Genomic DNA, 18393 nt, shown 5'->3' on the forward strand with positions numbered 1-18393 from the left:
AGGAGAGAAAAACCAACCCAGCTGTTGTAATTTAAAGTTGTAATTTAAAGTATGTCTTAAAAAGGTTTATGCAAAAAGAAACAGAATACCATTAATAAAAGTGAGAAAATGAATAAGGAAATCTTATTTTAAAAAGTTACTCTGCTGGGTCACTGAGGGACTGCACAGTATAACTTACATGAGGGTGTCAACAAAAGCCAATGTTTGAAGTTTTAACATTATGATATGAAATATTATAAAGTGATCCAAACCAACCAAAGATGAAGTAGCAGCGAAATGTCATGACCAGCTTGAACTTGAGCATTGTTGGTTGGTAAATGAATACTAGACAGAATAATGGGACAATCATTTTGCCAGACACATTCCATGCACTGACTGAATGTACTGTGTGTGTGCCACCAATAATGATATTTGCCGAGCATCAGTAATTGTGGCTGCAACTTAAAGGGTTAGTTCACCAATAGATGAAAATCATTTACTCACCCTCTACTTGTTCCAATCCTGTATGAGTTTCTTTCTTCTGTTGAGCACAACAGAATATATTTTGAATAATGCCACTGACTTCTGTAGTATTTTTCCGTTATTTAGTGAGCTATTGCTAGGAGGTGGAGGTCCACTCAGTGGATGATGGAGGGACACACTGATCAGGCTCAGCTGGGTGCTGTGGCTTGTGTAATGTGGACAGATGAGAGAGGATGAACTCTGGGCATGTGGCCTGTTATACCAATCTCCTGCGGAGACTACCCATATGTTTCACTTGGCACAATTTCTGCAAAACATGCCCAACGTGTTTAATGCAATCATTTACACAGAAGGAGAAAGAGCCACCTTAATCATTTGTCATATGAATCAACTGCCTACATTCAAGTATAGCAAGTAAAGGCCATCTGAACGTTTGATAGATACAGCTTCATTACACAAGTTAATTAAGGGATTGGATGACAAATAATTGGATTGTAGCTAGTAATTGGCATGAAATTACACAGCAAAGTGATAATTACTGATTTCCCAGCTTTTTCTTTATTAAGATAATGAAGGTTTGCTTCCTTAGACTGAAGAAAAGAGCTGTGCTGCAAACAAGTGTTAATTTATTGCAATGACAGCTTGCCTTTTGGTCAAACTAGTGTTTCTATTGTCTCCATCTAGTGGTCATATAGAAGACGACTGCTTAAATGATTGCTGGCAGTTGGGTCACTATCAAAAAAGTGCCAAAAATGGAGAATGTGATGTCATTTTTGTTTCTACATCATCCATGTATAACTCTTCTTATGATATCATTTCATAGAGTCATATAATTAAAGGAAGAAATATTATTAAGTGTGTGTTTGTGTGGGTGTGTGTGTGTGTTGAGTGTGGGTGTGTGTGTGTCCGCTATATACAATACACTACCAAAAATTTAGAACCAGCTTTTTTTTTTTCTAAGAAATTTTTTATTGTGTGAAGGTGTTTTGAGAAAAAGTGATGACAAAGATTTATATTGTTAGAAAATATATCTATATTGAATTTAATACAGTTATTTTTTACTTTTTATTCATCAAAGAATCCATAGTATCACATGTTCTGAATATTATGGCGCACAACTGTTTCCAACATTGATAATAAATCAGCATATTTGAATGATTTCTGAAGGATCATGTGACACTGGAGTAATGACTGTTCAAAAACTTTATTTCACAATATTACAGGCTTTTTTTCTGTATTTGATCAAATAAGTGTAGCCTTGGTGAGCATAAGAGGAAAAAAAAAAAAACAGGCAATCTGTGCTTTAGTTTTTCTTTATTGCCAGAAACAAGATGCTCTGCTACACCATACAGCTTACTCACAAAAATAGTCTATTTAAAAATGTAATCAACATCCATTAGTGCAGCTATGAATTACGCACAGAGTTTGTGCTTTTTGTCAAGCTGTGAAGAGCGCAGTGGTCTTTGGTGCTGCATGAAGCCTTCTTATTGGCCGCGGCTGAGCCACCTCACAAATTCAGCTTGTTGAATCTGAAAAGTCTGTCTTTGCCCTCAGGCCATTTGTCTCTGGAAATTTACAGGCCACAAACTCACAAACATGGTTCAAAACATTACTTCCACTGACACATTAGCACTAAAACTGCTCTGTTTTGTCGATCATCTGGAGTCTGACCTTGACAGAAATTGACCAAACAAACATTAAGACATGGATACAAAGATGCAAACACAAATACAGTATTTACACAACACTGCTAGAGTTATCAATGAGGATTGCTTTTTTTATTTAGACTTAGGAATCTAAAGAACTGTGCAAGATATGTTTCTGACTATTGCTTTCATGATATGGAGATTCAGTTCTGTGCTCATGGCTAGCAAGAAATAAATGATCAACATGATCAAAAAAATCTAAATTTAAAAGCCCTACACCAGAAAACTAAAGTAGTAAGGCAGCTATGATATGAAAATAGATGTTACAACCCAATGCATAATTACTCTTTTCTAAAAATATATATATTTATAGAACTTTAAGATTAAATATCACTTCAGCAGTGTTAATGTGCTCTGATAAAAGAAACCACAAGACAAATATGACACTAGTCATATTAAGAGCAGTGCGATATAGTGGTATGCAACATAACAAATGAAATGTTTGTTATTAATTGATTTCCATGGATAGACAGCAAGCTCATCGATAGATACAGCAGCTTTGCTAGTGCTCTTACAGTGGAGGTCCATCGAGAGTAAAACTGCATGTTTGTACAAGTTATTTAGCACTGAACACACTGAATACTTGTTTCTGAGGCAGCATGTTTATTAATGATGCCTGATGGATGGTCTGCCTCCCAAATGTTCCTGTTCCTGGGACAGCTGACAAAAAATGACATCCATTATGGACAAACTAACTTCTTCCTACTTTGGATGATGAAATAGTCTCCGAAGTGAGTGGGGTAAATTTATATTGCTTTGGTCTGACTACATGCCAAGCTAGATGGAGTAACTGTGTGTGTGTGTGTGTGTGTGTGTGTGTGTGACGTTATCTTCTCCCTTAACATGCCTGTAGGAGAAAAAGAAGGTGGTAAAGAGTAATGTTCAGTCTTTGGGTGTTCCACAGTGGGTTTTTTTGAGGTACTGACTAGAGTTGGCAAGGCTGCAGATAAGTCCTAAATTGTTAAATTTGACCTCCAAGGCCACAAGAGGGTCATCTAGCATATGCTGCAAGGTGGGAAGGAGATCTGAATCCTGAAATGGTTCTTGGACTGCCTCTGCACAGAAGAGAAAGTGGCACATGTTTCCTGGAAGGTCTGTTTGCACTATGGCTATTTAAACTTACTAACTTTGACCACTGTTTTCTGGTTGAGCCAAATAAAATTACATTAAGACACATTAAGGGTGTTGAGAGTACAGAAGGTTGATTTAGCTTTTGACGCAACCAACTTGACATCGAATCTGCCTTTTCCAAATGCCATTCTTCTCCATTTCCTATCAGGGTTTATCACAATTTATATATCTGGGTCTGCAGATTTATGTAGAAATGCATATCTTTAAAAGTCAAGGGTGGTTTTACATTCTGTTCATATAGTCTTACCAATGTCTATTGCTGAGGCAATGGCCAAAGCGACTAAAGCCTCATTCTGCATGATGACGTGCTCACTGGTTGCCATTGAGATGAGATGTTGGACTCCGTCTGCTTTAATCACAGTGTGGATGACTTCCTTTAAAGACAACAGAGGGGGATATTTTATATAAACAGGAGCAATACACATACTCTGTGTGTCTAAAACTCACAGGGTTTCGGCTGTGTCTTATAAGAGCTGCTAGTAGACGGTTGGCCTCGCCTCTGACACCTGATACATCACCCATGCTAACAGAAGTTCATCCTTCCCTAAAACTGAAGCTGCTTCCTCTACATAAAGGGGGAGAGGGGAACGAAGAGAGAATGCATGCTAAATAAAATAAGTGTTGATCATTTAATATACAAATAAAAAAAGAGATACTTTTGCAGATTTGTTTACCTTTTTATTTAATTACTCAGATCACCTTTGGTAAGGGAAATAATAACTGGAGAGCAGACAGTAATTTAGTGTGTCAAAGCCGTTGCAGGCCTTTTGTCTGAATACAAGGGTATCTAAAATAACACTTCACTGAAGGGCTGGAAATTACAGCCTCTTTGTACCCTTTGTAAGGAGAAATGTTAATTCATGAGCCATCATATTCATTTGGCAGGTAATTGTGTAGTTTAGCAAAGCTTTTGTTTAAAAATTACAACATGTTGTTTGTCATGCACTCATCTTAAACAGCCAAATTGTACTTTTTTACTACCACTGGGACTGTCCCACTTATTCAGTCTTTATGCATTTAAGAGTGACTTTTCTCCATAGAAACCTATGGAGAAATGTAAGTTCATTTGATAAGTTTATGCAAACTAGTCTCTTTAATCTGTGAACCAAAAATTTACATAAATGCAGTTTTCGTCAAGCGCAAAGTGCCCAGCAGTTTGAACTGGACGGGGGGCATGTCAGTGCGCAAAAGGGTCCTGATCCTCTCAGTGACTCCATCCTCCAACATACGCACCTTATTGGAAGCTACTTAAGCATAAGACACTTTCACATAAAAAAATGTGAACTGACTTTTATACAGCATATACTGAAAAGAAAAGCAGAACCTGGAATGGCAAGATTTCTAAGTGCACTGAGGCCAGCGTGCTGCACAGATACATCTCCCTCTGTCCAGAATACAAGGAACAACTCCTAATTCCAACATCTTTACACAGTTGCTGTCTAAGAACTAAAAAAAGAGAGAAAACTATTATCAGTCATTTTAACTGCAATAACGTTTGAGAGATCATTTCAGACAAAAACTTTATCGTTCTTCACAACAGCTCCATATTTATCTCCTCACCATTTCTGGCAAAGTTCACAATGGCCAGGGCTCCTGACAACTGCAGCTCAGTATTTGATAAGTGCAACCAGGAGAGGACATCCTGATACACCATCCCCGTCCCTTCCCCAAAACACTTCTGCATTGACTCATCTGTAACAAATAGAATAGCACTACTCTTCCACTGCATTGTTGATATTTTTATTTGACTCCCTAATCTAATGGATTCATGATCAAATAGTGTAAAATAAATTCTATTTTAATATGATGTAAGTGGTGAAGTAATGGAGAGAGACGTACCTCTGAGTAGCAGGGTCACTATGAGGTTTAAGCCCACTTTTATGCTGCAGAGGTCATGTGTGTCAGAGCCACCCTGAAGAGTTCGAATCATTTCAGAGAGCGCCCCGGGCACGCCTGTTCCACAAACTGCAGTTTCAGAGCATCTAAAATACATCAACATGCTGTCACAAAGGGATTTGCAAGGACATGCACAAGTTTATTTTTAGTTCACTTCTAGACAACATCACATAGAACAGTGACCGAGTCAAAATTTCAACCTAAGAGCACTATATGAATAATGTTGTATGATTCAGGTTCACGTATAGATCTGGTTTGAATATTATGCTACTCACCAATTTCTCCCAGTGACCCAAGAACCTCTAGTATGAGATGCCGGTGTTCTGCATCTGGTGCCCGCTTCAGCTGATAGGTCAAGACCTCCACCACCACAATCAGTCACTAGATATTAGAAATATTATGAGGAAAAAAATACCTTAATGCTTCTTTAAATACGAATAACTGAGAATGGTGTGGTTATGAAAACAAGACTCCCTCAATCTTGCAAATGCACAATATATCGGTAGCATATTGGTTATTGTATATTTCGGTATAGACATATTGACCAGTATTATGTTATTGTGCATGCTTTATTCCCAAATGCTCACTTAATGGTTATCTTTAAAAAATGTTAAATTTAATCAATGGAAAATCTCAAAATTTATAACCATTTGTTCATAATAGTACATTATGATGATGTTGTGATGCCTAAATTCACTTTTAGTATTGAAAAAAGATTCATTTTAGAGAAATGTAGATGTAGATCTAGATGAATTTCTAGATTCTTTTTTAAATACCAGTCGATAAATAAATAAATGAATAAATAGTCATGCATTGCATATATATAAATAAATAAATGCATACATACATAAGTATGCACCAGAATTTTAAAGCTGGTGTATCACGACTCAGTGTGATAATGTCGAGTCAGTTAGTGCTTTTATTATGTGTTTTTATTATTTATCACAAGATTTTAAAGCTTCCATGCTATCTATTCTTGTCTTACCCACATCAGCAAGGTTGCAGAGTGCCAGCAGGCAGACGTTTACCAGCGGGTCATTCTCAGGAAACTGTTGCATTATGGCCACCATCCTGGGGATTACACCACTCTCCACCAGCTGTGTCTGCTGAACAGCTGAGAGAGAGAGAGAGGGGACGGGTGAGTGGGCACACAAGCACAGACGGCCAAGATGTGAGAATATAATGGAGAAAAGTCCACAGGGAATGAGTGGTAATTTACTTAATCCTGAATGTGTGTAATGAATACTCAATTTCAGCCTGTCGAAAGCCAAGCCTCAACTAAACAAGAGCATAATATTTATATTATAACTTCATATTTACAGCAACTTGTTAGGTAAAGGACATTTTTACTTATAGGACTGATCATAGAAAGCATAACCAACCAGAGGGACAGCAACCAGAATATGAAATTCAACATAGACCTGGACAAGAGTGTTGTTGCTTTCTAGAAGAACTGCATGTTCAAGAAGTTAAAGGATTCAACAGATTCAAGATCCTGACATTCAAATTAACTCTGTGGTATAGAAAGAAAACTGTTAGAATGGAAACTAAGAAGATAAGTGGAATTGTGTAGCCAGCTGGAGACACAACAAGAGTGTTGGTGAGAAATACGATCAGCGTGACTCCCGCTATCCTGCTCCAATGCACTCACTATTTTCAAAGCAGATACGTCCAATTGCTCTGCCCGTGTGCAGGAGCTGGTCCTGGTCTGGGCTGTTCAGTAAAGGCACTAATGTGGTCACCAGACCTGCTTCAATACAGCACCTCCTCACAGCAGCTTTAGACCCACAAAGAGCTCCCAGAGTAATTTCTTCATAATTTCCATATAATGGTTTGCAGCAGGTGGCAGTATGAGGCGGTCAATCTAGTCAAACCAGTTAAGAAGAAAATGGAGCTTTGTTTGATGACTCTAAAAAGAATTTGGCTTGATAAAAATGTCAATGATCACAGATTGATCAGTTATCCAGACTTGCTGTGATTATATAACTAGATATACGTGAACGTGCTTTAGTTTAAATGATAAAAATGATATTTTTCACATTATAATTAGCATATTTTAAGCATTATTTGTCACCAAAATAACACATTGTCACTTAAACATGCACAGATGAGACACCATTCATTGCACTCGTGTATCTTTAGTTTCAAAGGCTTCTACAGGCACATGTAAGTGATTGAAATTTTTCTTATAACAGCTCCGCCAAATCCAAACAGGCCAAACACACCAGCAGAAAACAATCAGGGAGCTCATCTGCTAAAACACTGGGTCTACTGACACATGAGGCTTTCCTGCTAATAAATCTGAGTCAGGAGAACAAGGGTTAGAGCAAAAATACAAACGCCACACTAGGTCATTTTAAAGAAATGTATACTTTTATTCAGCAAGGATGCATGAAATTCATTGAAAGTGACAGTGGACCAAAAATGTATCACCATTTCCACAAAAACATTTAGAAGCAAGACTGTTTTCAACATTGATAATAATAATAAATGTTTTTTGAGCATCAAATGAGCATATTAGAAGGATCGTGTGACACTTATGACCGGAGTTATGGATTTCATCTGTTACCCACCAGACTATTATGGTAAATGTAATTAAAATTATCATGTGAGAAGCACAACTTAAGCCACCATGGAACAACTGCAAACCCATTTACAAAGGTTTGCTCTTTATATGATATTTGATGCCAATATTAATCACATTTATGGGCACTTTTGCTTCAAACAGCTTTCTTTTCTTACAGACAGTTCATGAAAAGTCTTACATAAAAAATTTGGCATGTATTTACAGTACACGTCGTTTTTGTACAGTTTCTGTGTGCATGTACTGTCCCTGAGCTTCAAGAATGCCCTTGTTTGGCAGATGGGGGTCTGGACGGAGAACCCGTGTGTCTGTGGCATGTAACATGCCATCTGAGAAAAAGGCCCGCACCGTGACTTATCATTAATAATTCATCATCATCATACACTCAGGGTGCTTCTACTCTCCCCAGGGAATGTCTCATTGAATATAAAATACTAAACCAGAAAACTATATTTATGATTTCCATTAGAACTGTAGAAATGTATAAAATCTGACAATATAAAATTAAGAATTAACATCATGGTGGAACCTGTGACATTAACTAAGAGAAATTAAAATAAGAGAATGCAAGACAAAAGCATGATCAGACTTAATAAGTAAACTATTACACAATTTTTGGTGGGTCACTTTCTTTTTTTAATTCAAAATTCTATAAGCTGAAAATGATTATTTAATTTTGTTTTATTCCTCTATTGACAAATAAAACTTAAGCCTCAAAGTCATCGCTAATTCCTTTTCCCCCACTGTAAATTATACAGAGTTTAATGTTATTATGTTAAACCTTCCATTCTTCTTCCACATCACGTTACATAGCGGCTGACAACCATTAAACTCGTTCTAAAATTAGAGTGAGAGATTTTTACTGATCTGAGAAATTTGAATAGCTTGATTCCCACAGTAACCTTGGCTATTCTTTTCCATATTATCACTGAATATAATCCATGACCAAATGTGTTGCATCGTCGCCTAACTCTGACTCTATGATAGGCTTGGATTAATTAATTATCGTTTGAGTCATTCGGTCTCGCTAATATGCTTTAACTAGTCAAGATATTTGGCGGGATCATGCGATGAAAGAGAGTCTCAAAGGAGATCTATCTGCATTCTTACAGGTTACCGGGTCGCCTTACAGAGCAGTACAGTGTAGGGGAACAAATATTCAGTGCAACGAGGAAGGAGAATGTCATGACCTCGAGTTGGTATGTTTGTTCAGTTTATGCAATTCATTGAGCAAGCACAGCTGACTAAAAAGAGAAAAAGATAAAGGGAAACATGGTTAAATTGAATAAATAGTTCAGAAAGTAGCATTTTTTTACTGATTAATGTGGTCATAGATTATCCTTTTAGTTTTATACGGGCCCCAACTGTGCACTGAGGTGTTCATAGTTTAGACTTTCCAAACGTATTTCCTAGTGCAAAAATATACTTGAATCTGAAGGTCTATATTTATCGACCACCTTTTTCTAGAAGCAATTAGATCAGAAAAGGGATTTTCCTAAGAGAGCAAATGGCACTGAAGTCCTGACACAAACTGAGCTATCGATGTGTTCACAGTCCAATAGCCCTGGTTTTGAGAGGAAAAAAAGGAGCTTTGTCAGGCTTGTTGAATGAAGCTTGAAATAAATTGTTTGGAGGAATGATTTATAATTGAGAGCTTGAGAGAAAACACATTCTCACCAAAAATAATTAACTTAATTTAGTTCCATCAAGCAAACAGGAGCAGGAAAGGTCAAAGTTCAGGGAGGGGCAGTCTTTGTTTCTTAGGTATTGTCCATGCCAACACATTCTGCTGGCAAGTGAAAAAACGATACAGATAAACAACACTGCAGCTGAAATCGGAGCTTCACTTGTGCTGCAATTTGATTCATTTTATAAAAAAATATTTAATTTCATTTCCGCACTCTACATGTTGTGTTTTAACTTGTCTTTAGGTCATGATTTGTTATTTACCTCAGAGTTAAACATTGCTAACAGGAAATCCTGAAATGGAATAATTTTACAAATTATAAACAGTCCTGAACGTTCCAGGGAAACTTCCCAATCTTCCCAAATCAGCCAGTTTATGATCCTGATATTTGTTCCAGGTGGCTGAAAACTCAAGGTAGCCCTGTTACAATCAAGTAGAGACAAAGTCAGAATACCAGAGCAGATATGAGGACAAGCTGCCATGGAATGCATGGACCAGTTGGACTTAATAGGCTGTAACAATGCGCTGAAGGTGGGGAAAGACAGGTGAACAATTATCAAAATTGTTATTTTTTTCAAATAAACAAACAAAAAAACTTTATATTCACTTAAAGGTCCCTTATTAACATTTGGACGCAAACTGCAAATTCTTATCTCTCCACTATGGCATGACTTATGGTAAGCAAGCCAATCCATCAAAATCTATCATATGCTGGTCTGATTTTACTGCAGAGTAGAAGAGAAAACTACATGGTCATTACAACTTTGTCTCTGTATGCTTATACTGTGACTGGAGCTGTGTACATACGGTGAGTTTCCGTTTGATAAGCCCCATTAATTTAAAGTGAAAAACATTTCACAATTTCAAGGATTTTCATGTAAGCAGCGATTAACAGCATCAAGACATTTTTGTGGTGTTACATTCGGTCATTTCCATGCAACAATGTTTCTTAATCAGCTTAATATCTAATCTGAATGACCTGATTTGGGGGAGAAAGGCAAGCGTTGGTTTTTCTTAATGTACATTTGTCTTTTAGAGTAGCCTACTGGAAATTTAAGGAGGTAAAAATGGTAATGATAAACAATAGTTTTCATCTTGGTCTGTTGTGGCTAGTTTGGCGACCTCACAGGCCTCTGCTGTGTCTTAAGTGTGTAAACATGTCCTGAGTAAAACTTTTACTGGAAAACCTGCATCACCTAAAGGCATCCTGTCCTGAGCTTTACAAGCACATGTCCTTGTTAAAAGTAAATTAGTTCATCCTTAAGTTTGCACTAGGTCTCAGCAAATTTCAGAAATTGAAGACTTGCTTTCCATTAATTTCATGAGTTGAAATTCAAATTCAAGTTGAAGCAGCCTTAGAAACAACCCTGATTTTCACTAGATTTGACCGCATTCCCAGTATAATTAGGTCTGGATTGTGTATGAATAAAATTAGTTTTCATAAAATAGCTCATAATAACTGAAGTACAAACTTGAATCATGCAAATGAAACACTGCTCAGGATCCTTTTACGACAATGTCAGGACTCGGCAGCGGTAACTATAGCAACAGGTAGAGATCGCTTTCCGACAGAAAATGGCGACTTACTCATGAGGGCGTGAAATAAGTACTCGGCAATGACATTTAAGTCATTCCATATTCTATTACTAGGCTCCGTTTCTTTCTTATTTCGAGTTTAATGTACCGTCTCGGGAGACATTATATAAAGGCGATGAGTGTATCTGTGATTCAAGAGAAGGTTGCTCGACTGTTGAGCAGACAGAGTGGAAAACCCGCGCTGAGACCCATCAAACCTCTGGCGCTGAAGAGTGAAGTCGCCAGCCGCAAACTCAGGAAAGGAGGTTAGGAGTTAGGACTGTTTATTTCTTTGAAAATGTATGTGCGGATAAACTGTTGGGTGTCTGCTATTTTTTATTTATTTTTTTGGCTTCTTCTACTGACCTGCTTTAGATAGAAACGGTTACAGAATTTACTTATATAATGTATAATGCACGGCAATACAATGATGCTGGAGTGATGTGCAAATACAGGTCTTTCTCAAAAGAATAGCATATTTTGATAAAAGTTCATTATTTTCCATAATGTAATGATAAAAATTAAACTTTCATATATTTTAGATTCATTGTAAAATAACTGAAATATTTCAGTTATTTTATTGTTTTAATACTGATGATTTTGGCATACAGCTCATGAAAACCCAAAATTCCGACCTCAAAAAATTAGCATATTTCATCCGACCAATAAAAGAAAAGGGTTTTTAATACAAAAAAAAAGAAAAAAAAAGTCAACCTTCAAATAATTATGTTCAGTTATGCACTCAATACTTGGTCAGGAATCCTTTTGCAGAAATGACTGCTTCAATGCGACTTCAGGCATTTTGGCATTTCCTTCTCCCCAGTCTTCCTCCAGACTCTGGCACCTTGATTTCCGAATGACATGCAAAATTTGCTTTCATCCGAAAAAAGTACTTTGGACCACTGAGCAACAGTCCAGTGCTGCTTCTCTGTAGCCCAGGTGAGGCGCTTCTGCCGCTGTTTCTGGTTCAAAAGTGGCTTGACCTGGGGAATGCGGCACCTGTAGCCCATTTCCTGCACACGCCTGTGCACGGTGGCTCTGGATGTTTCTACTCCAGACTCAGTCCACTGCTTCCGCAGGTCCCGCAAAGTCTGGAATCGGTTCTTCTCCACAATCTTCCTCAGGGTCCGGTCACCTCTTCTCGTTGTGCAGCGTTTTTTGCCACACTTTTTCCTTCCCACAGACTTCCCACTGAGGTGCCTTGATACAGCACTCTGGGAACAGCCTATTCGTTACGAAATTTCTTTCGTGTCTTACCCTCTCGCTTGAGGGTGTCAATGATGGCCTTTGGACAGCAGTCAGGTCGGCAGTCTTACCCATGATTGCGGTTTTGAGTAATGAACCAGGCTGGGAGTTTTTAAAAGCCTCAGGAATCTTTTGCAGGTGTTTAGAGTTAATTAGTTGATTCAGATTATTAGGTTAATAGCTCGTTTAGAGAACCTTTTCATGATATGCTAATTTTTTGAGATAGGAATTTGGGGTTTTCATGAGCTGTATGCCAAAATCTTCAGTATTAAAACAATAAAAGACCTGAAATATTTCAGTTGGTGTGCAATGAATCTAAAATATATGAAAGTTTAATTTTTATCATTATGGAAAATAATGAACTTTTATCACAATATGATAATTTTTTGAGAAGGACCTGTACATCTTTATTCCAGTGAATGTTCATCTTGAAATATTAAATACAGTATAAAAGCTGTTATTAAATGTAGTTTATATAAGTTGTTAAAGATTTTATAGCAAAATGATTTGTAGCACCACCTGAAATTGGACGTTTTTAGAATTCGTAAAAGGACTTGCTAAAATCAGGCATGTTGTAGATTGTTTAGAACAGGTTTTCCAGCAAAGTTTTGATCATGTTAATCATTTAGAGGCCTTGGAAATTATTTTATAAAATTTGATGCTTAAGGCTTTTGTTTAAACATTGTGCTCGCTAGAAAACAATCTCAGATTTATATCTAACTACAGTTTTAATAACAACTAAAGTCAGCTGTAGTTCAATTAAACAAAATATATATTTTTAAGCATAAAGATACATTTAGCACTTATACATTCATTAATACATTCAGTGGTGTCACTCGTTCTCAATTTTAAAAGTAACTGATTTGCTAAAGTAAAATGACCTGCCTGCATGCACTAAAATAATTTTTTCTTCTCTAAATGGGAAGGAAAATACAAGTGACGCTGGTTTGCTTTTTAAGGTAACTTGGAAGGGCTTTTGTAATGCATTGTTTTGCTAAACTCTTACATGTTGAAAAACACTCTTTGTTACAGAGGCCACATGTGTAACGGAAATGTCATTGCTGATGGCTTGCTGGAAACAGAATGACTTCAACAACACAGTCTGCTCTAAAGAAGTCTCAGTCTTCTATACATGTGTTGAAAAGGTAACTCGCAGTCCTCAGGAAATCCTCTGGAAAAAAAAACAGCCTGCTGATAGCAGTTTTAACATCCTTAAAGTTAAATTTCCCCCTCATGTCATTCCAAACCTGTAAGACCTTCATTTATCTTCTGTTCTGAACACAAATGAAGATATTTTCGATTGAATCCTAGAGCTTTCTGACCCTGCATAGACAGCAAAGCAACTGACACATTCAAAGCACAAAAAGGTATAGGACATTGTTAAAATAGTCTGTGTGACAACAGTGGTTTAACCATAGTGTTATGAAGCTACGAGAATACTTTTTGTGTGCATAGAAATGAAAAATAATGACTTTAATCATGGTAATCTCATGAATGGCGGCGAAGATTGACGAAGAAGTGAAGAGTTTTTGAATAAAATAGTTATTTTTGTTTTCTTTGCACTCAAATAAAAATAAGAAAATTCAAAATAAGAACAAAATATTCTAGTAGCTTCATTACGGTTGAACCAGAGATGGTTCACTATTTTATTGATGTCCTTACTACCTTTCTGGGCCTTGAACATAGTAGTTCTGTTGCTTTCTATGCAGGGCTCTCAGATTTAATAAAAAATAACTTAATCTGTGTTCCGAGGATTAATGAAAGTCTTAAAGGTTTTGAACGAAATGAGGGTGAATTATCAATAACAGAATTTTCATTTTTGGTTGAACTATCCCTTTAATTACCATGGTTTTAATGAATAAACAGAAATGGGCAATTAGGATGAACAACCAGATAGATTTTCTCTGCCAGGTTAAGGCGAACACATTTTCATCTTTGCAGTGCAGTTTGCTGTTTATGGCATCCTCGTACATCATGTTTCTGTTAGTGTGTCCTCTACAGCTTCAAAGCTGGCTGGAATGACTTATCTTAAAGACTTTGAATAGGAATAAAGTGCATGCAACAGTTATTTTTATTTAACATTTGTTTTCTAATTTCACTTCTTACAGGCGCAGAACAAGGCTAAAGCAAAGCAGGGAACCCAGGGTCGACTTTTGCCTAAAGAAGCCAACACCTTATTAAAACGATTTCCCAACCAGAGCAGTGAGATCTAGGACCAGTAACACAGATTGGTCAAAGAATGGACACTTTTATTGTCTGAGCTGTATAGATGGGGACTTTAGTCTGAGTATATGTCTGAGCCGGGCATTTGATGAGAATGAGGTGTGGAACGTGTTCCTAAAAAAAACAATGAACACCCAATGAAGTCTGCCAAAAGCACATCAGCGGATGCTCACAAAAGCAAATTAACTGCATTTGCAAGGCTGTGAAGGCACTTTTGGTGATTATTACATTACTGCACTCTTGTAGGTCATCGCATCAAGACAGTACAAGGGAACAAACACTGGTCCCTTAAAGGGATAGTTCGCCCAAAAAATAAAATGTGTCACCCTGTGCTCATCTTCATGTCTTCTTTTGTGTTCAGCAGATGAAAGAAAGTCATACAGGTTTGTAATGATGTGAGGATGAATAAATGATGATAGACTTTTCATTTTTGAGTGAAGTGTCTCATTTAATAATTTAGTAATTTATGTTATTGATGTTTGACTATAGCAATGTTACTTCTTGGATAATCTGAATGCTATCGTATGGGTTTTTGGTATTACTTTTCTAAATCTTCCCTGCATAGCTGAGTAGTGTGTGACCTGTTAAACCCAGCAGTTTATTTATTTTACTTTTTTTTTTCTTCTTTGTCCTGTTTCATGCTGTGTCCAAAGTATAATTAGTCTCCGCCATTTTCAGTTATCAGAAAATGGAGATCAAGGGAGAAGTACTCGGTGCCGGATCACGTTACATGCCAGGATGAATTGTATTGAATTTGACAATGAGAGCTCTGCAATAAAGATAGAAATAACTCATTATTAAACATATTAACTTACAAATAATTCCCTTTCTGTTCCGATGTTATTTATGTTTTATTTGATTTGATTTGAAACATTGATAAACTTTGTGACCATGAATTGGTTTAGTTCTCTTAATGCAATTTAACCATAGCCATCCTGTGATAACACTGCCCAGCGTTTCCTTAGGCTAATTATCTACAATTGTCTGTAACGTAATGTGTTTAGACTCCAAAGGAAATGCTGTCTGCTGTAAGTCTAAACTTTGCTCAGTCACGACACTGCAAACTTGCACAGCTGTCAACAGCACAAACTTCAAAAATGAATGAAGTAACAATGAACAGCTAAAAATACTTTAGGAAAAGACTAAAAGAGCTGCAGCTATGAATTAAGAACCGCTGTTTTAGTCAAAATCTACAAATTCTTCATTTAATGTATGACGTAATCTGAGTGATGTAGAGCCCAAATCCATCTCTAAGCAAGATTAGAAAACATGTTATTTCTCTTTGTGTATAGACCAGCTCAGTTCTGGACACAAAAAAAACTGATCCTATAGATGAATGAATGTAAGTATAGGAGAATTATGTTTATCATATGAATAACAAGTAGTTGTGCTCCGGTTAAAGGAGACTTTGATCTTTTATTAAATTATGAGTATGTGATTCAGGTATTGACAACTTCTGTTGAAGCTGTATGAATGGTGAACAATGCGGAACGAGGTGTATTCAAGTGTCTGTGTACACAGGTGAACAATAAAAGACAAGGTAAGCTTAACCAACCACCTGTATATAGAGCCTCCTGTTTTCAATATAATATTCAATTATAATGTTTAAAAGATTGTCCAAGGGGTTAATAATATCCACCTTATCAACAAATGTCCTTTGTCCTATGTTAGGGAGTTTTCAGGAGTTATGGAAAATAATTCCTTTTCTATCTGTTTCATATTTGCTTTGTGACCGCAAAAGGATATTTTCTATTTTTAAGCTTTAGGCATATTTTTTGGGGGTGCTGTACAAGGGTCTGTTGAGTAATTCAAAATTCCATTCAAAAAAGCATTTCATGCAGATAATATGAAATGGATGCCATAAACAGGAAACTGCACTGAAAGCTGAAAATGTGTTGGCCTTAACCTGGCAGAGAAAATCTATCTGGTTGTTCGTCCTAATTGCCCATTTCTGTGTATTCATTAAAACCATGGTAATTAAATGGATAGTTCAACCAAAAATGAAAATTCTGTTATTGATAACTCACCCTCATGTCGTTCAAAACCTGTAAGACTTTCACTAATCCTCAGAACACAGATTAAGTCATTTATTTTTTGTAAATTAGTTAAGGTTTTTACTGATTTTTTTTTTTTTTGTCTTCCACCTTATCTTATCTAAAATCTTATAAAAAGGCTGCAATTCTTGGAAGGGGAAAAAGTCAGTTTGAAAGCTGTGATGAAACTGAAGTAGTGATAGATTTTTTTCTATCTTTACTTACATCCAAGTGTAAGAGATTTTCAGAAGAAAAAAAATGATGAATTACAATGAACAGACGAATAGCTCACAATAAGATTTATTACATGCTTTTTCAGGGCTCTCAAGTTTTGAACTGAGTTCAGAGTGAGATTTTGCCCGCGGTCGTGATGGCGGCAGGGGTTTGATGGGGACGGGTGTCTGATCTCATAAATGACACATATTCTTACAAATAAAATAATATTTATTTAATTCAGCATTTATTTGTGTGTGTGTGTGTGTGTGTGTGTGTGTGTGAGAGAGAGAGAGAGAAAATGGTCAGTGTTGTTTATTGTAGGTGTTGGTAGCTGGTTTTGAGGCCAGGGGTTGGTGGCTCCCATTTGAAGCACTGTGGTTCCAGGCCAGCCATTTTTCACAGTTCCATCAAGTGCTAAGCTGTTCCTGGTTTTGGTCTTGTTTAATCCCACCATGGAGAAAACCCTCTCAGCATAGGTATTTGAATGAGCGAGCACTAACACTAATGCAGCTATTTTAGAAAGCCTCCCTGCTTATGTCCCTCACACCTTGATGGACACAGGAGTTCTCTTGTCTGCAGACTAAGCACCAGTAAAAAGAGCTGGTGGTTCCCATTGTGATGAATGGCCATCGTGTTGACCACTCCTTCTTAAAGGAACACCTACAGGTGGCTGCTCTACATAACCCTCTCTTTTTCCCTGTTTCCAGTGGCTTCTCCACTGTTTCCTCTATGGTCCTCCACAGTCTCTTCCATGCACCCATCCTCTACTGGCACTCCCTCCCCTACTGTATTCTCCACAGCCTCCTCCTCTGACCTAGCCACCTTTCTAGGGAGCTGGGCCCGCATTCATAATGATTTTAAGAAAGTCCTCTCAGAAAACTCTTAATTTAGCTTAAAAACTTTTACATAGGAGTCTTAGCTTTAAAGCAATTCGGGACCGATCTGAGAGCAACTCTGACTAAGGAAAAGACAAAAACGTTCATCTTAGTGAGGAGGCGGGGTTGACCCCGTTGCTATGTATGACACAATCTTTTGAAGACTGTGATTGGTTGGTAGTCCAAGAAGGAAAAAAAGAGTGATTTTAAGTATAGGGTCTATTCTAATTCTCACTTTGAATTTACATGCGTAATTTTTCCTATTTGACCGTTCTCTCTCTCTCTCTCTCTCACACACACACACACACACACACACACACACACACACACACATTATATGTGTGTATATGAATTCTATTTTTTTATTTACCATGCTTTTAATTTCCTATAAGATATTTGATTGGTTAGAATGATAAAAATTGCTCGACTCTTTCTAATTACAGTGATTGCTGTCCTATTTAAGTGGCGGTTTGAATGTTGGTTCTAATGTATCAAACATGGAATCAAAGCCAAGAAGGGCGAGAAAGCCAAACTGGACAGAGGAACAGTGTTTACTGTTACCCCAGTTAGTGGATGAACACCAGGACATTCTTAAAGGAAAATTCAGACACAGCAAGGGCAAGAAGCAGACATGGGAGCGTATAGGACAAACTATTAACGGTTCATTCCCTGCTTGTGCGCACCTATAAGCCTGCTATATTCATAAATGCAGTTTTTTGAGCCTGTAAGGTGGGAATGTCCAGTGGAAACGAAATGAACT

At 37.1% G+C, this 18393-nt stretch overlaps 1 protein-coding gene, 1 long non-coding RNA gene and 1 pseudogene across 2 annotated transcripts; 1 reads left to right on the plus strand and 2 right to left on the minus strand.

Annotated features, from left to right (window-relative positions):
* Window positions 1–2617: 2617 nt before the first annotated feature.
* LOC113113257 (rap1 GTPase-GDP dissociation stimulator 1-like) lies at window positions 2618–3868 on the minus strand (annotated as a pseudogene).
* A 1271-nt stretch (window positions 3869–5139) lies between these two features.
* LOC113112749 (uncharacterized) lies at window positions 5140–6475 on the minus strand. The gene is made up of 3 exons (XR_003293479.1): window positions 6181–6475; window positions 5471–5576; window positions 5140–5281 (listed from the first exon to the last, which is right to left on the minus strand). It is a non-coding gene; the product is annotated as an uncharacterized LOC113112749 (long non-coding RNA).
* Window positions 6476–11005: 4530 nt separating this feature from the next.
* Window positions 11006–14918, plus strand: LOC113112745 (coiled-coil-helix-coiled-coil-helix domain-containing protein 1-like). The gene is made up of 3 exons (XM_026278577.1): window positions 11006–11307; window positions 13319–13431; window positions 14395–14918. Exons 1-3 carry the CDS (start codon window positions 11145–11147, stop codon window positions 14497–14499), a joined length of 381 nt encoding a protein of 126 aa, XP_026134362.1. The 5' UTR covers window positions 11006–11144; the 3' UTR covers window positions 14500–14918.
* Window positions 14919–18393: the final 3475 nt, after the last annotated feature.

Source organism: Carassius auratus, chromosome 13, assembly GCF_003368295.1.
Source record: "Carassius auratus strain Wakin chromosome 13, ASM336829v1, whole genome shotgun sequence".
Taxonomy (NCBI): Eukaryota; Metazoa; Chordata; class Actinopteri; order Cypriniformes; family Cyprinidae; genus Carassius; species Carassius auratus.